This window comes from Mirounga angustirostris, unplaced genomic scaffold (assembly GCF_029215605.1).
Source record: "Mirounga angustirostris isolate CCGP_5_RB_7025 unplaced genomic scaffold, mMirAng1.0.hap1 SCAF_4, whole genome shotgun sequence".
Classification (NCBI taxonomy): domain Eukaryota; kingdom Metazoa; phylum Chordata; class Mammalia; order Carnivora; family Phocidae; genus Mirounga; species Mirounga angustirostris.
Window position 1 is genome coordinate 173,563,128 of NW_026991712.1, and position 10,751 is coordinate 173,573,878.

The 10,751-nt window shown below is 56.8% G+C and overlaps 1 protein-coding gene across 2 annotated transcripts in view; it reads right to left on the minus strand.

Moving 5' to 3' along the window:
• EPHB2 (EPH receptor B2) overlaps positions 1–8,897 on the minus strand; it is a 184,806-nt gene extending 175,909 nt beyond the window's left edge. For both annotated transcript variants that reach the window (XM_045898483.3, XM_045898482.3), the window contains exon 1: positions 8,721–8,897. In XM_045898483.3, coding sequence (XP_045754439.2) covers positions 8,721–8,781 — 61 coding nt within the window. In that variant the 5' untranslated portion in view covers positions 8,782–8,897. The remainder of the gene's footprint in view (positions 1–8,720) is intronic.
• Positions 8,898–10,751: the final 1,854 nt, after the last annotated feature.

The following is a 10,751-nucleotide window of genomic DNA, read 5'->3' on the forward strand; positions in this document are numbered from 1 at the left end:
ATGGAGCAGAATAAATGCCCGGCGGAACCCAGCCTGTCCATGGAATCAGGACAAATAATAACTCATTGTTTTAAGGCAGTAAGTTTTGGGGTGACTTGTTATGCAGCAAAAGATAACTGATACACTTTCCAGGAGCAAAGCCCTGTACTTTTTATAGCTCTCCCCTCCCCTGCCTGGAGCCTGGCACTGGGCATTGAATCCAGGAGCTGGAAGGGGCCTCCCAAACCAGAATCCCACCCCTTCACTTTATGGCAGAGGCAGCTGAGGCCCAGAGAGGAGCAGTTATTTGCTCCAGATCACACAGAGAGACGGGGGCAGATTTAGAAGGGAAACTTGAGCCTACAGGGGCAAGAAGAGTTACATAAACGTGTAATGCAAGTTGGTAGCAAGTTACCCCTAGCACTCATGCCCTCTGAAGAGGCAGCCACCATTCGGTTCCAGCTGACTGTGGCTGTGTGGGACGTGGGCCCAGGGAAGCCAGATTGTCTGACTTTTCACAGAAGCTGGAAAGAGGATTTCTCTCTAAAATCTCTTGATTTTTAAATGTTGGCTAAGAATTTAAATTGGATTGATGATCTCTGGGCCATTGAGACTGGCTTGGGCTTCCAGCTTGGTCTGGTGGCTGACCTTGGACAAATAGTGTTGTCCCCCCAGGCCTCAGTTTCCTCATCTCTAAAATGGGCCCCCTGGCTCCTGCCCACTTACTGGGTTGCTGCAAGAACCCGATGAGCTAACGGGTTTGGAAGTACAAGCTACAAATGGCCCTGTGGCTCAGTTCTCTGTGGAGGTGCCCCTTACAATGTAATGAGTTAACACCCGATTTGTCTAAGTTAGAACAACATTATTCTGGCCATTATGACAGAGATTGCATTTTTATGGCAGGTTTGTGAGTTCCAGAACCCTCCCGCTTGCATTATCTCAGGATGTTGATGGAGTCAGAGGCTGGACGGCTGCCTTGGAGACCCTCGCCAGAGCCAAGCCCTTCCTCCGAGCTGGGGAGGCAAATTCCAGAATCGGCTTGAGTGGCGATGAGGAGCAAGAGCTTTGGAGTCACCCGGACCTGGGTTTGAATCCCCGACTCCCACTGCCTAGTTTTAGGTCCTTGGGCTAAAACTCTGAGCTTCAGTTTTCTCATCTGCAAAATGGGCATAATACTAAAACCGCGTGGTGGCTCCTGGGGCAATTGCTCCAGATGACACACACAATGCCCTTAGTAGAGTGTCTGGCACAAGAATCCGTGGCCGTTATCATTACCGTGGCACAGAAGTTGGTGCCTGGCTGGCAAGGGGCCCAGAAGGAAAGCATAGCCATAGAGGGTCCTACCGCTTTAGGGAGGCAGAGCTGGGGAAGGGATGGGTCCCCGAGATAGAGGCTGGAGGGGCCTCTCAACTACCCAGGAAGAGTCAGATCCTTGCCCTATAAGGCTCAGAACTTAATACTGTACCTCTGGTCTTTCCCTACGGTCAGTGAAGAGGGGTGACGGAGAGCTGGAACCGGAGTCCCCCTAGTGAGACAGCACCCGCATTCCCCGACTCTGAAGCCAGTTTGCTGTTGGTATTGGGTACTGCCGACCGGTTAATATTTATGGCACGTTCATCACACACAACCGAGGCACACACTCGGCGTTATCTTGTAGGGATTAACACATTCATTCCTCACCACCATCTCAAGAGCTGGAACCTACTGTTATCCCCATTTTATTTTATTTTTTAAAAATTTTATTTATTTATTTATTTGAGAGACAAAGAGCGAGAGAGAGCATAAGGCTGTGGGGAGAGGCAGAGGGAGAGGGAGAAGACTCTCTGCTGAGCAAGGAGCCTGATGCGGGGCTCCATCCCAGGACCCTGGGATCATGACTGAGCTGCAGGTAGACACTTAACTGAGCCACCCAGGTGTTCCTGTTATCCCCATTTTAGAGAGGAGGGAGCTGGGACTCAGACAGGTTAAGTAATCCACCAGAGGACATACAGTAAAGGCTGGTCTGACTCCAGAAGCTCTTCTTGTAGCCCTCAGGCTATGCTGTTTATGGAACAAGAGAAAAAGTGATCAGGGCTAAGCTAAAGGGCTGTGGGATTTCAGAGAAAGGGGCAAGTACTCTGGCAAGGAGTGAAGATGCTGACATTTCATATTAATGACAATCAGTGAATATCGGGGCCGGCCCCCGGTCAGGTTGCACTGCTGGTCATTGTATATAGCATCTCATTTAATCCTCGCCACGAGCCGAGCGCTGAGAAGCAGATGCGTTTACATCTCCGGTTTCTAGATAGGAAGCTAAGGCTCAGCACATCACTTGTTCAAGGCCACAGAGCAGGCGAGGGCTCCTCCCTGAGGACACCCCCACCCCCAGGGGGCAGCAGCAGGGCGGCCGATGGTTCCAGGAAGCTCACCTAGCATGGCCCAGGCTAAGGTGGCCTGGGCAAGCTCCCCAGGTGACACAGGGGTGCCAAAGAGACAGGTGTCCCTTCTCCCACCCTCCAGAAGGCAGCTGCCTTAAGAGGCCCTAAAGGGCTTTCAAGCAGCCTTATCAGACTGAACCGATCCCAATCAGGAAGCTTCCAGGTGCTGTCACATCAACGGCCCGCCCCACCCCTGGGAGCTATGCAAACATTCTTCCCTGCCCTCCCCCAGCCCAGCCTCTCTGTTCACCAGCAGGCAGGCAGCCCAGGCAGGTGGCGCTAACTCTGATTGATTTCACTTCATTTCAGTCTTTTCCAGTTTCCCGCTGTGGCTTCTATTCCTTTTTCCCAGGAGTCCTGTGGTTTACCTTAGGCCTCTGGGGGACAAATCTGCCTGCCCAGTGGAAAAGACCAGGGGAATGTGTTAAAGATACAGACTCCCAGGCCTTGTTCCTGATCTACCAAATCTCCAGCTAAGTCAGGCAAGTGGGCCAGGCCCACCTCTGCCAGGAGGCCGTCCTGATCTTACCCCGCCACCCAGGGAGGAAGCACAGCTCCCCTGCTTTGCCCGGTGCAGGCCTCCTGTCACCAGCCAGCTCCATCCACACCTTCCTGCAGCCTAAACTCATAGGTGATCCCTGGGTGGTAGAGTTGCCCAGCAGCCACCCTGGGCTTTGCTGAGAGCCTAGCACAGCGGCAGAGAGAACCTCACCCCACCCCTACTCTGAAGCTGATGCAAAACCTTGATGAAGTTGGTGGCGGGGAGACAAACGCACCAGGAAGGACAACCTCGTGGAAGGGACTGGGGCCACAACAGAGCAGAAGGGCTGGCAGGGGTGGGAGCGAACCTGGGATTCCAGAGTTAGGGGAAGCAAGCCCCCCTGCTGCGTGCCCTGGTGTAGGCTGGTGTTTTCACCTTTAGCGAGCAACTTCTGAAACTAAGGACCCTCTTCCTAGGAAAATCTGCATTAACATCCAGTACTCGATTATAATCTCAGGGTGATCACAGATCCCCAGAACTAAGGAGGCCTGTGGACCCCTGTTGAGAGTCCCTCTGGTGTGAGAACCCAAGCATTTGCCCCCAACAAGGCCCTGGAGGAGGAGACAGAGATGGAGCTCTGGGCCCACCCACACTTGTGGGGTTGCCATCCCAAGACTGGGGGACACTGGGAGCCTGAGCAATGGGTTGAGAGAGACATTGAGGGTTGATTTGTTGCCTGGACAATCCAAATGCCAAAAAGGGGGCCATATTAGGACACGGCCATCACGGGCTACGCCTACACTCCAGAGGAAGGGACCTCAAAAGGGCTGAGAAGAGCATCTAATGTTCACGGCCATGTGCCTGAGTGTCTGACACTTTCTGTGGGTGTCCACAGAAACCCCTGGGGTAAGAAGTCCAGGGAATCTGAGTTCCTTGCCCAGGACACAGCATGCTAGGATTTAAACCCAGGTCCAACTGCCTTAGAACGTGGTGTTTCTTCTCTACCCCACACTGTGAAGTCGGTTGGCCCTGTTTCACCACCCAAGCCAGAAAGCCTTCCCCCTACCCCACACCTGACACGGAGTGCTCATGGATGGATGGGAGAATGAATGAATAAGTCAACTTGCTTCTGAATTCTACAGCATTTGGGTTTTAAATCTAAGCCCAGATTTCCCGGCTAAGACGGATACATGAAAGCAGCCTCCTTTAAAAATGAAAAGCAGGGGCGCCTGGGTGGCTCAGTTGGTTAAGCGACTGCCTCCGGCTCAAGTCATGATCCTGGAGTCCCTGGATCGAGTCCCGCATCGGGCTCCCTGCTCAGCAAGGAACCTGCTGCTCCCTCTAACCCTCCCCCCTCTCATGTACTCTCTCATTCTCGCTCTCTCAAATAAATAAATAAAAAATCTTTAAAAATGAAAAGCAGAAGAAACAAACATAAAAGGAAAACCAATTCCAAATTAAACCCACTGAAGGTTGATGGGTCTTAGATAGGTAATGCCCAAGAGGTGGGCCCAGGAGAGAGCCGGGAGGGGGGTGGGAGAGACAGGGGGAGGGCGGGCTCCCTCTAGCCTCACCAGGAGGGGACGGCGTGTCTAGCACATAGCTGCTGCTCACCCATTTGAATCCTCAGCCCTGGCTGAGCTGTGTCCTGTATCCCCATTCCAGCCAGGCCCTCGGCTTCTCCCTCCAGGAAGACTTCCTTCATCTCCCTGGCCAGGTGGACTCTCCCCTTCATCCCCGTGTCATTCCCCTGATACTTATCACATAACACAGTGTGATATATCCGTTCATGCGCTCACTTGACATACATTCATTCAGTGTTCCTTAGCTGATTGTGTCATTCAGTTACTGGGGACCCGTGGGACTGGGCGCAGTTCTAGGCACTGGGGATGCCACAGCAAACATGGCTGATAAAAGCCTCTTCCCTCCCAGAGTTTAGAGTCTACTGGGCAAGATGGATACAAAACAAGGAAAGGAACAAAGCTCTGATACGGTTTTGGGTGGCCATGGGTGTTATGAAGCAAAACAAAGCAGGTAGGTTAGAAAGCGGCCGAACTAAGTTTGTTTTAGATGAGGTAATCAGGGAAGGCCTCTGGGGAGGTGGCATTTGAATTGAGCTCTTTTTACCACAACTGTGGACATAAAAATAAGCCAGGTGAGCTCCCTCCGGGAGCTCACAGTCTAGCAGGGAACAGCCAAGCTGGCTTTTTCTCAAGTGTGTGGGGCCAGATTTGGCTCATCTGAACATCCCGCACACCGGACGGCAGAGATCTTTCTAAACACAAATCTGGCCAGGTCCCTCAATGGCTCAAGAATCTTCAACGGCTCCCCATTGCCCTCAGCATCAAGTCCAAATTCCTCAGCCTTCCGTCCTAGCCTTTCAGGACTTGCCCTGCCCTCCACCTTCAGGCTCTTCCCCCCCTTGCTGCCCTCAACATCCATCCTCCTCAGATGCACCCAAGCGAGTCCCCAGTCCACGCTTCCACGTTCCTACACATGCTGCTTCTCTTTTCCAGGTAAAATTCTCCTCATCCTCTAAGTCCCAAAGGCAACCTCCTTAACTTTTGAGAACACAGTTCTTATTGTGACAGGTGGCTGAGGAAGTTTTGTTACAGGGAGAATGAAATAGGGAGAGAACGAGGCAAAGAATAAAGCCATAACAGAGGAAATAGCCCTCTTCCATCCTAAACCGACTCTGCTGCCCCAGGTGGCACATAGCTTCCTTCTGGCAACACTCTGGGACACACTTATCACACTATATAGTGCCAACTGTTTTCCCTATCAGCTTGTCCCCTATCTCCCTGCTGGCCCCAGGGTCCAGCACCACACTGGCCAGAGAGGAGGCTCCATAAATATTTGGAGACCAAATGAGCAAATGCACGGAGGCCGATTTTCTCTAGACTTCAACCTTTGGATTCCATCTAGTGGCTGGTCTGTCACTGGCCTCTTCTCCTGTTGGATGTGTCCCCAGGGCATTTCCATTCCTCTCTAAGCCCCCACTCCAGATGCTCCAGACTGTGTTTCCCTGGGGGAGGAGTGTCTCATGGTTTGGGGGAGATGCTGAGCTCACCATATTAACCCTGGAGCCCCCCTCCCTCGGTACACATATACCTTCTCTCCCCTCTCTTGTTCCAAAGACTGGGGGTTTCCTAGGGTCTTCATGCTCGGGACAGCCTTGCTACTACAGGGTGTGAGGAGCAGGGAGGGAAGGGAGTGCCAGCCGTGGGATTCAAGGGACTGGGAGCTGCAGGGGCAGCCCTCCCAACACCCCAAGCTTCAGACCTGTCTCCACAGACTGCGCTGTTCCCAGTTGAACCCCATCTCTTCTGGGATGTGCCACGAGCAGCCCTACCCATCCTCATCTTCCACCCCCCAAAGGCCACACATTGTTCCTCAAGGTGGGCTTTTCTCGTACGCTACGTGGTCTGAATCTCACAGAGGCAGGATGGGCGCTATGATGATGCCTTCATCTGACGAGGAAGAAACAGGCTCACAGAGAGGAAGTGGATGCATATCATGGAATCCCAAGAGATCTCCTAGACCATTTTACACACAGGGAAACTGAGGCCCCTATAAGGGAGGAAGCTGGCCTAGGGTTCTGTAGTAAATTAGAAGCAGGGCCCTTGACCTCCACCTCACACCACATCCCCATCCATTTGGCCGGCTCCTTGTTAACCCCTAACAGACTAGATTCTTTCGTGTCTTGGGGGTGGGGGGCAAAGAAAGAGCCCGAAGCAAGGTTTGGAGTGCCGCCCCCCCCCCCCCCCGCAGCCATCTCCTCCTGTGATGTCAGCAGCTGATCAGCCCTGTGTCCAGGGTCCACAGTCCAGCCAGGCCACAGCCCACCAGATCCCGACTATCCCCAGCCAGGGCCACGGCCGGACAGGCATGGGACTTCCATCTACCCCATGGTAATTAAAAACACACCCAGGCCTCTTCCAGTGTGAGAGGGGCCAATTTTCTTCCCCTCCAGCACTGCTGACTGCAACCTAAATAGCAATATTTATGCCAAGCTCCCCATAATACTGTAAACATCCCAATGTATAGCGGGCCAACACATGAGTCATTTCCCCAAAGCCATAGTTAATAAGTGGTACCTCAGCCATATTCCAGGGAGCTCCCGCCAGCAGCCAGGCCCCAGGGCTGCCCTCTGCACCCAGGACCCATGGCACCCTCGGTGCCCCAGTGGCCCCACTCTGGGAAACCACAGGCAACCGCCAAATCCTCCAGGAACCAGAGGACAGCTGCCTGAGTTCGAGAAACTGACTGCCATCTAGGGACACCCCTCCGCCCCCAAACTGCGGTCACTAAAGCGCTCATTTACTGAGAGAAGAACTAAAGTTACAGCATGGGGTCCCCCATCATGCCGTTTGCAGAGGCCACAGTCCTGCGCCTGGTCTGATCAGGTTTTTGTTCTGTTTTTGTTGTTGTTGTTGTTTTGAGTTGCAAAAGGGGAAGGGGCTTCCCACCATCCCAAAGTGGCTTGAGATGAGGGAATGTATGCTTCACCCCTCAGCCCGTGGTGGCAAAATCCTAGAAGGGCTCACCCTGTTTAGGGGCAAGAAAAGCCAGCAATTCAACAGAGCCTGGGCTTCAGAGACCTCAGCCCTGCGTTCTATTTTTATCACCCAAAGGCCATGGGTGAGCCACTGACTTTTCTGAGCCTCAGTTTCCCTTTCTATTAAAAGGGAGGAACAATGATACGCACCTGGCTTCTGTGGACGACTTATTTTGGGGGACTCCAACAAAATTGTGGGTGGGAAAGCACTTTGCCAAGCTTAAAGTACCTTGTCAACTATGCAGCACGTTGTAAACCACAGCGAGCTGCATATAGTGCGAAGTACTTCATAAACTGTAAAGCGGGCTGGAAACTGTAAAGTGCAGGACACATGAGAACCATTATTCATATTCCTTTCTTGCCCTACAAGCTTGGCCATTTCTGGTGGACACACCCAGACCCCACTAACTTTCCCTCCAGAGCAACGGCCCTGGGAGACCTGGCAGCCCCCCTGGCCCCTTGGGGGTCGGGTGGTACCAACACACGAAGCCATGGGGAGAGGGACCGGAGACCCTGGCCAAGGCCAACACATGGCAAGAGCATCTGGTGTGGCCCTGGCGGCAGCTGGAGAGTTCCCGGGGCTCCAGCGGCCACGCTGAGCTCTGCCGCCAGCGGGGCGGTGGCCGGCAGGGGTGCCCGGAGACCCCGCGCCGCGGAGAGATGCCCACGGACCCATCCCCCCCACCCCCGTAGTCCTCCCGGGGAGGGGACCCCATTGTACGCCGCGGGCGATGGGCAGGCACCGGCGCGGGGGGCTGGCGCGTTCACTTCCACTCTGCCCGTCTCCCCTCGCTCTTCGGGGCGCCGGTCGCATCCCGGGGGCGCAGACCGCGGGCCCCCACCCCGGCCAGCCGCGGTGCCTCCCTCCCTCTGCTCCCTGCCAAACTTTCCAGCCCCGACTGCGCGCCGGGCCCCCGGGCCGGCGCCTCTCCACCCCGTGCCGAGCCAGGCCAGGCCCGCACGGAGGGGGTGCCCGGGCCAGGGGCGGCGAGCGCGCGTGGGCAGCCCCCGGCCCTGGGCGGCGCTCGCCGGGCTGGCTACAAAGCCTCGGCAAGATGGTCCCTTCGCCTCCTCCTGGCACAGTCAATCAGCGCCCGCCGCTCCCCGGGCGCCCGCGGGGCCCGCGCCTCCCGGCGCGGCCGGACACACCTCCCCGCGGCCACCTGCGCCCGGCGCCAGCCCCCGGGCAAACTTTGCGGGCCGCGGGGCGGAGGTGGGCGCCGGCGGCCGCCCGTGCCCGGCCGCTCCCCGCCCCCATCGCCCGGCCGCCCGGCCGCCCGCTCACCTTCCACGGCGGCGAGCAGCGGCAGCAGCAGCAGCGCGGCCCCCAGCCTCCGCAGGGCCATGGCTGCGCTTCCCGGGGCCTCGGGCCGCGGCGCCGCGGGGCCCGGGCGGCAGCGCGCGCCCCGGGCTCGGGGGGCCGGGGGGAGCGGCGAGGCGCGGCGCACACACAGCCGCCGCCACCGCGCAGCCAGCAGAATGAGCCATCCAGCCCGGGCAGAACGGGGACCCGGGCTCCGCCAGCGCTGGGCACAGCCCACCTGAGCCGCGGGCGCGGGGGGAGCCCGGCCCGGCCGCCGCCCCCCGCGCGCGCCCGGGACCCCAGCTGGCCGCGCGCGCCCCCGAGCCGCAGCCCCCCGCGCGTCCGCGGGGCCACCCCGGGGGCGGCGCGGGCTCTGGTGCGCGGAGACCTCGCGCGTCGGGGCGACGGAGAGCCCGAGCTCCCCCCGCGCAGCAGTGGTCTCTCCCGGCGCTGTGGCTCCTCCAGATAAAGCAGCGATTTCAGCCCAAATGTTTCTGAATTTTTATTGAATGCTGCAAAGCCGGAGAGCGTCTGGCGCGGCTGACAGGGGCAGGGAGAGGGGACCCGGGGGGAGGGCGGAGAAGGGGCTGCCCAAAGCGAGGGCTGGCCCTACCTGTCAGGGCCGGGAGTGCCACCCCCTTGCCTCAGCCCTGCCACCGGGGTCCCTGCGCCTCCGAAAGGGACCGAACTGCAATGAATGAAAAAAAAAAAAAAAAAAAAGAAAGAGAGAGAGAGAAGGGGGGGGTGGAGATGGGAACAAAACAGGCGGCTTTCCCAGGCGCTGGAGCTGGGCTGGGGCCTCCGCCTGGGAGAGTGGGCCTTGGCGCTAACACGAGGGCCTTGGGGGGGGGGGGCGGGGGGGTGTCAATCCGGCAGGGGTGGGCCGGGCCTGGCAGACAGACCCCAGGCCTACCCTCCCTGCCTTGTTCTGAGCGAGTCTGCGAGCCCCTCCCTGCAGACCCTTCTATCTGTACATTAGGGTTCTCTTTCTCTGTTCATCTTGTTTCTAATGCAGTTTGGGGGTGGAAGAGGCGGATGGGGGCTATCGGCGGAAAGCTCCTTCCCCCCGTGGAATGGACCTCTCTGTGCAGCCATGGTTTTGTGCATGGCTGTCCCTTTAGGGAGGACACAACCCCTTTTCCATCCCTGTGGGCCCAGCCCTACTCTGACAGCCTTCATCACCATCATCATTAACAGGCTTTGCGGAGGCCGGATGGTCGGCAGGCTGCAGGGGGCCTGCGGGAATCACGCAGGCGGGGCCCCTGGCCTTTTCGAGCTGCCTCCTGAAAAACAAGACTTAACCAAGAGCTTCCTGCTCTGTGGAGTGGGTGTAAGAGCCCAGTAGAGGTACAGATGGTTTAAATTCACTCTACACCACCCATACCTCTCCTGTCCCTTTGTCCCACAAACTCTCAAAATGTCCCCGCAATCCCCTCCCTTCAGAGCCCATCCTACAGTCCTTACCAAGAAAAGGGCACCACAGACTCTGAGATCCCATCTAAGGTTTGGAAAATTGGGTCATCTTTGGAAGCTTCAGGAGTCCAATCCTAGAAGGTCACCAGGAGGAAGTGGGCCCTGACCGCTGGGGGAGACTGCTTGGGAAGGAGCCAGAGGAAGAAGAAATTGGGGGGGAGGTATATCCCTCTCCCAAGCCTGTTGGTTCCTCCTTGACCAGGGTCAGGATCCGCTGGGGTAGGGCTGATCTTTATTTTCAGTTCTTGCTTGTCAGACTTTGCAGAGGACCCAGGGTTTGAGAGACCCTGAGCTTGGCTCATCCTGGGGCAAGACTCCCTCTCCTGGGCAGAGCTGCCCCAAACTATTGCATACACTGGAGCCATCATCCAGGTGCCCCATCCCTTCCCAATTCAACAAATGTTTCTTCAGCACCTGTTACTATGTGCTCGGTGGACCCAGCTCTTCTGCCCGGTTTCTGTCCCTCACCACCCTTGTCACCACCTACCCACCCCATCTGTACCTCCCTCTTTGACTCAAAATAGGAACAGCAGTGGCATT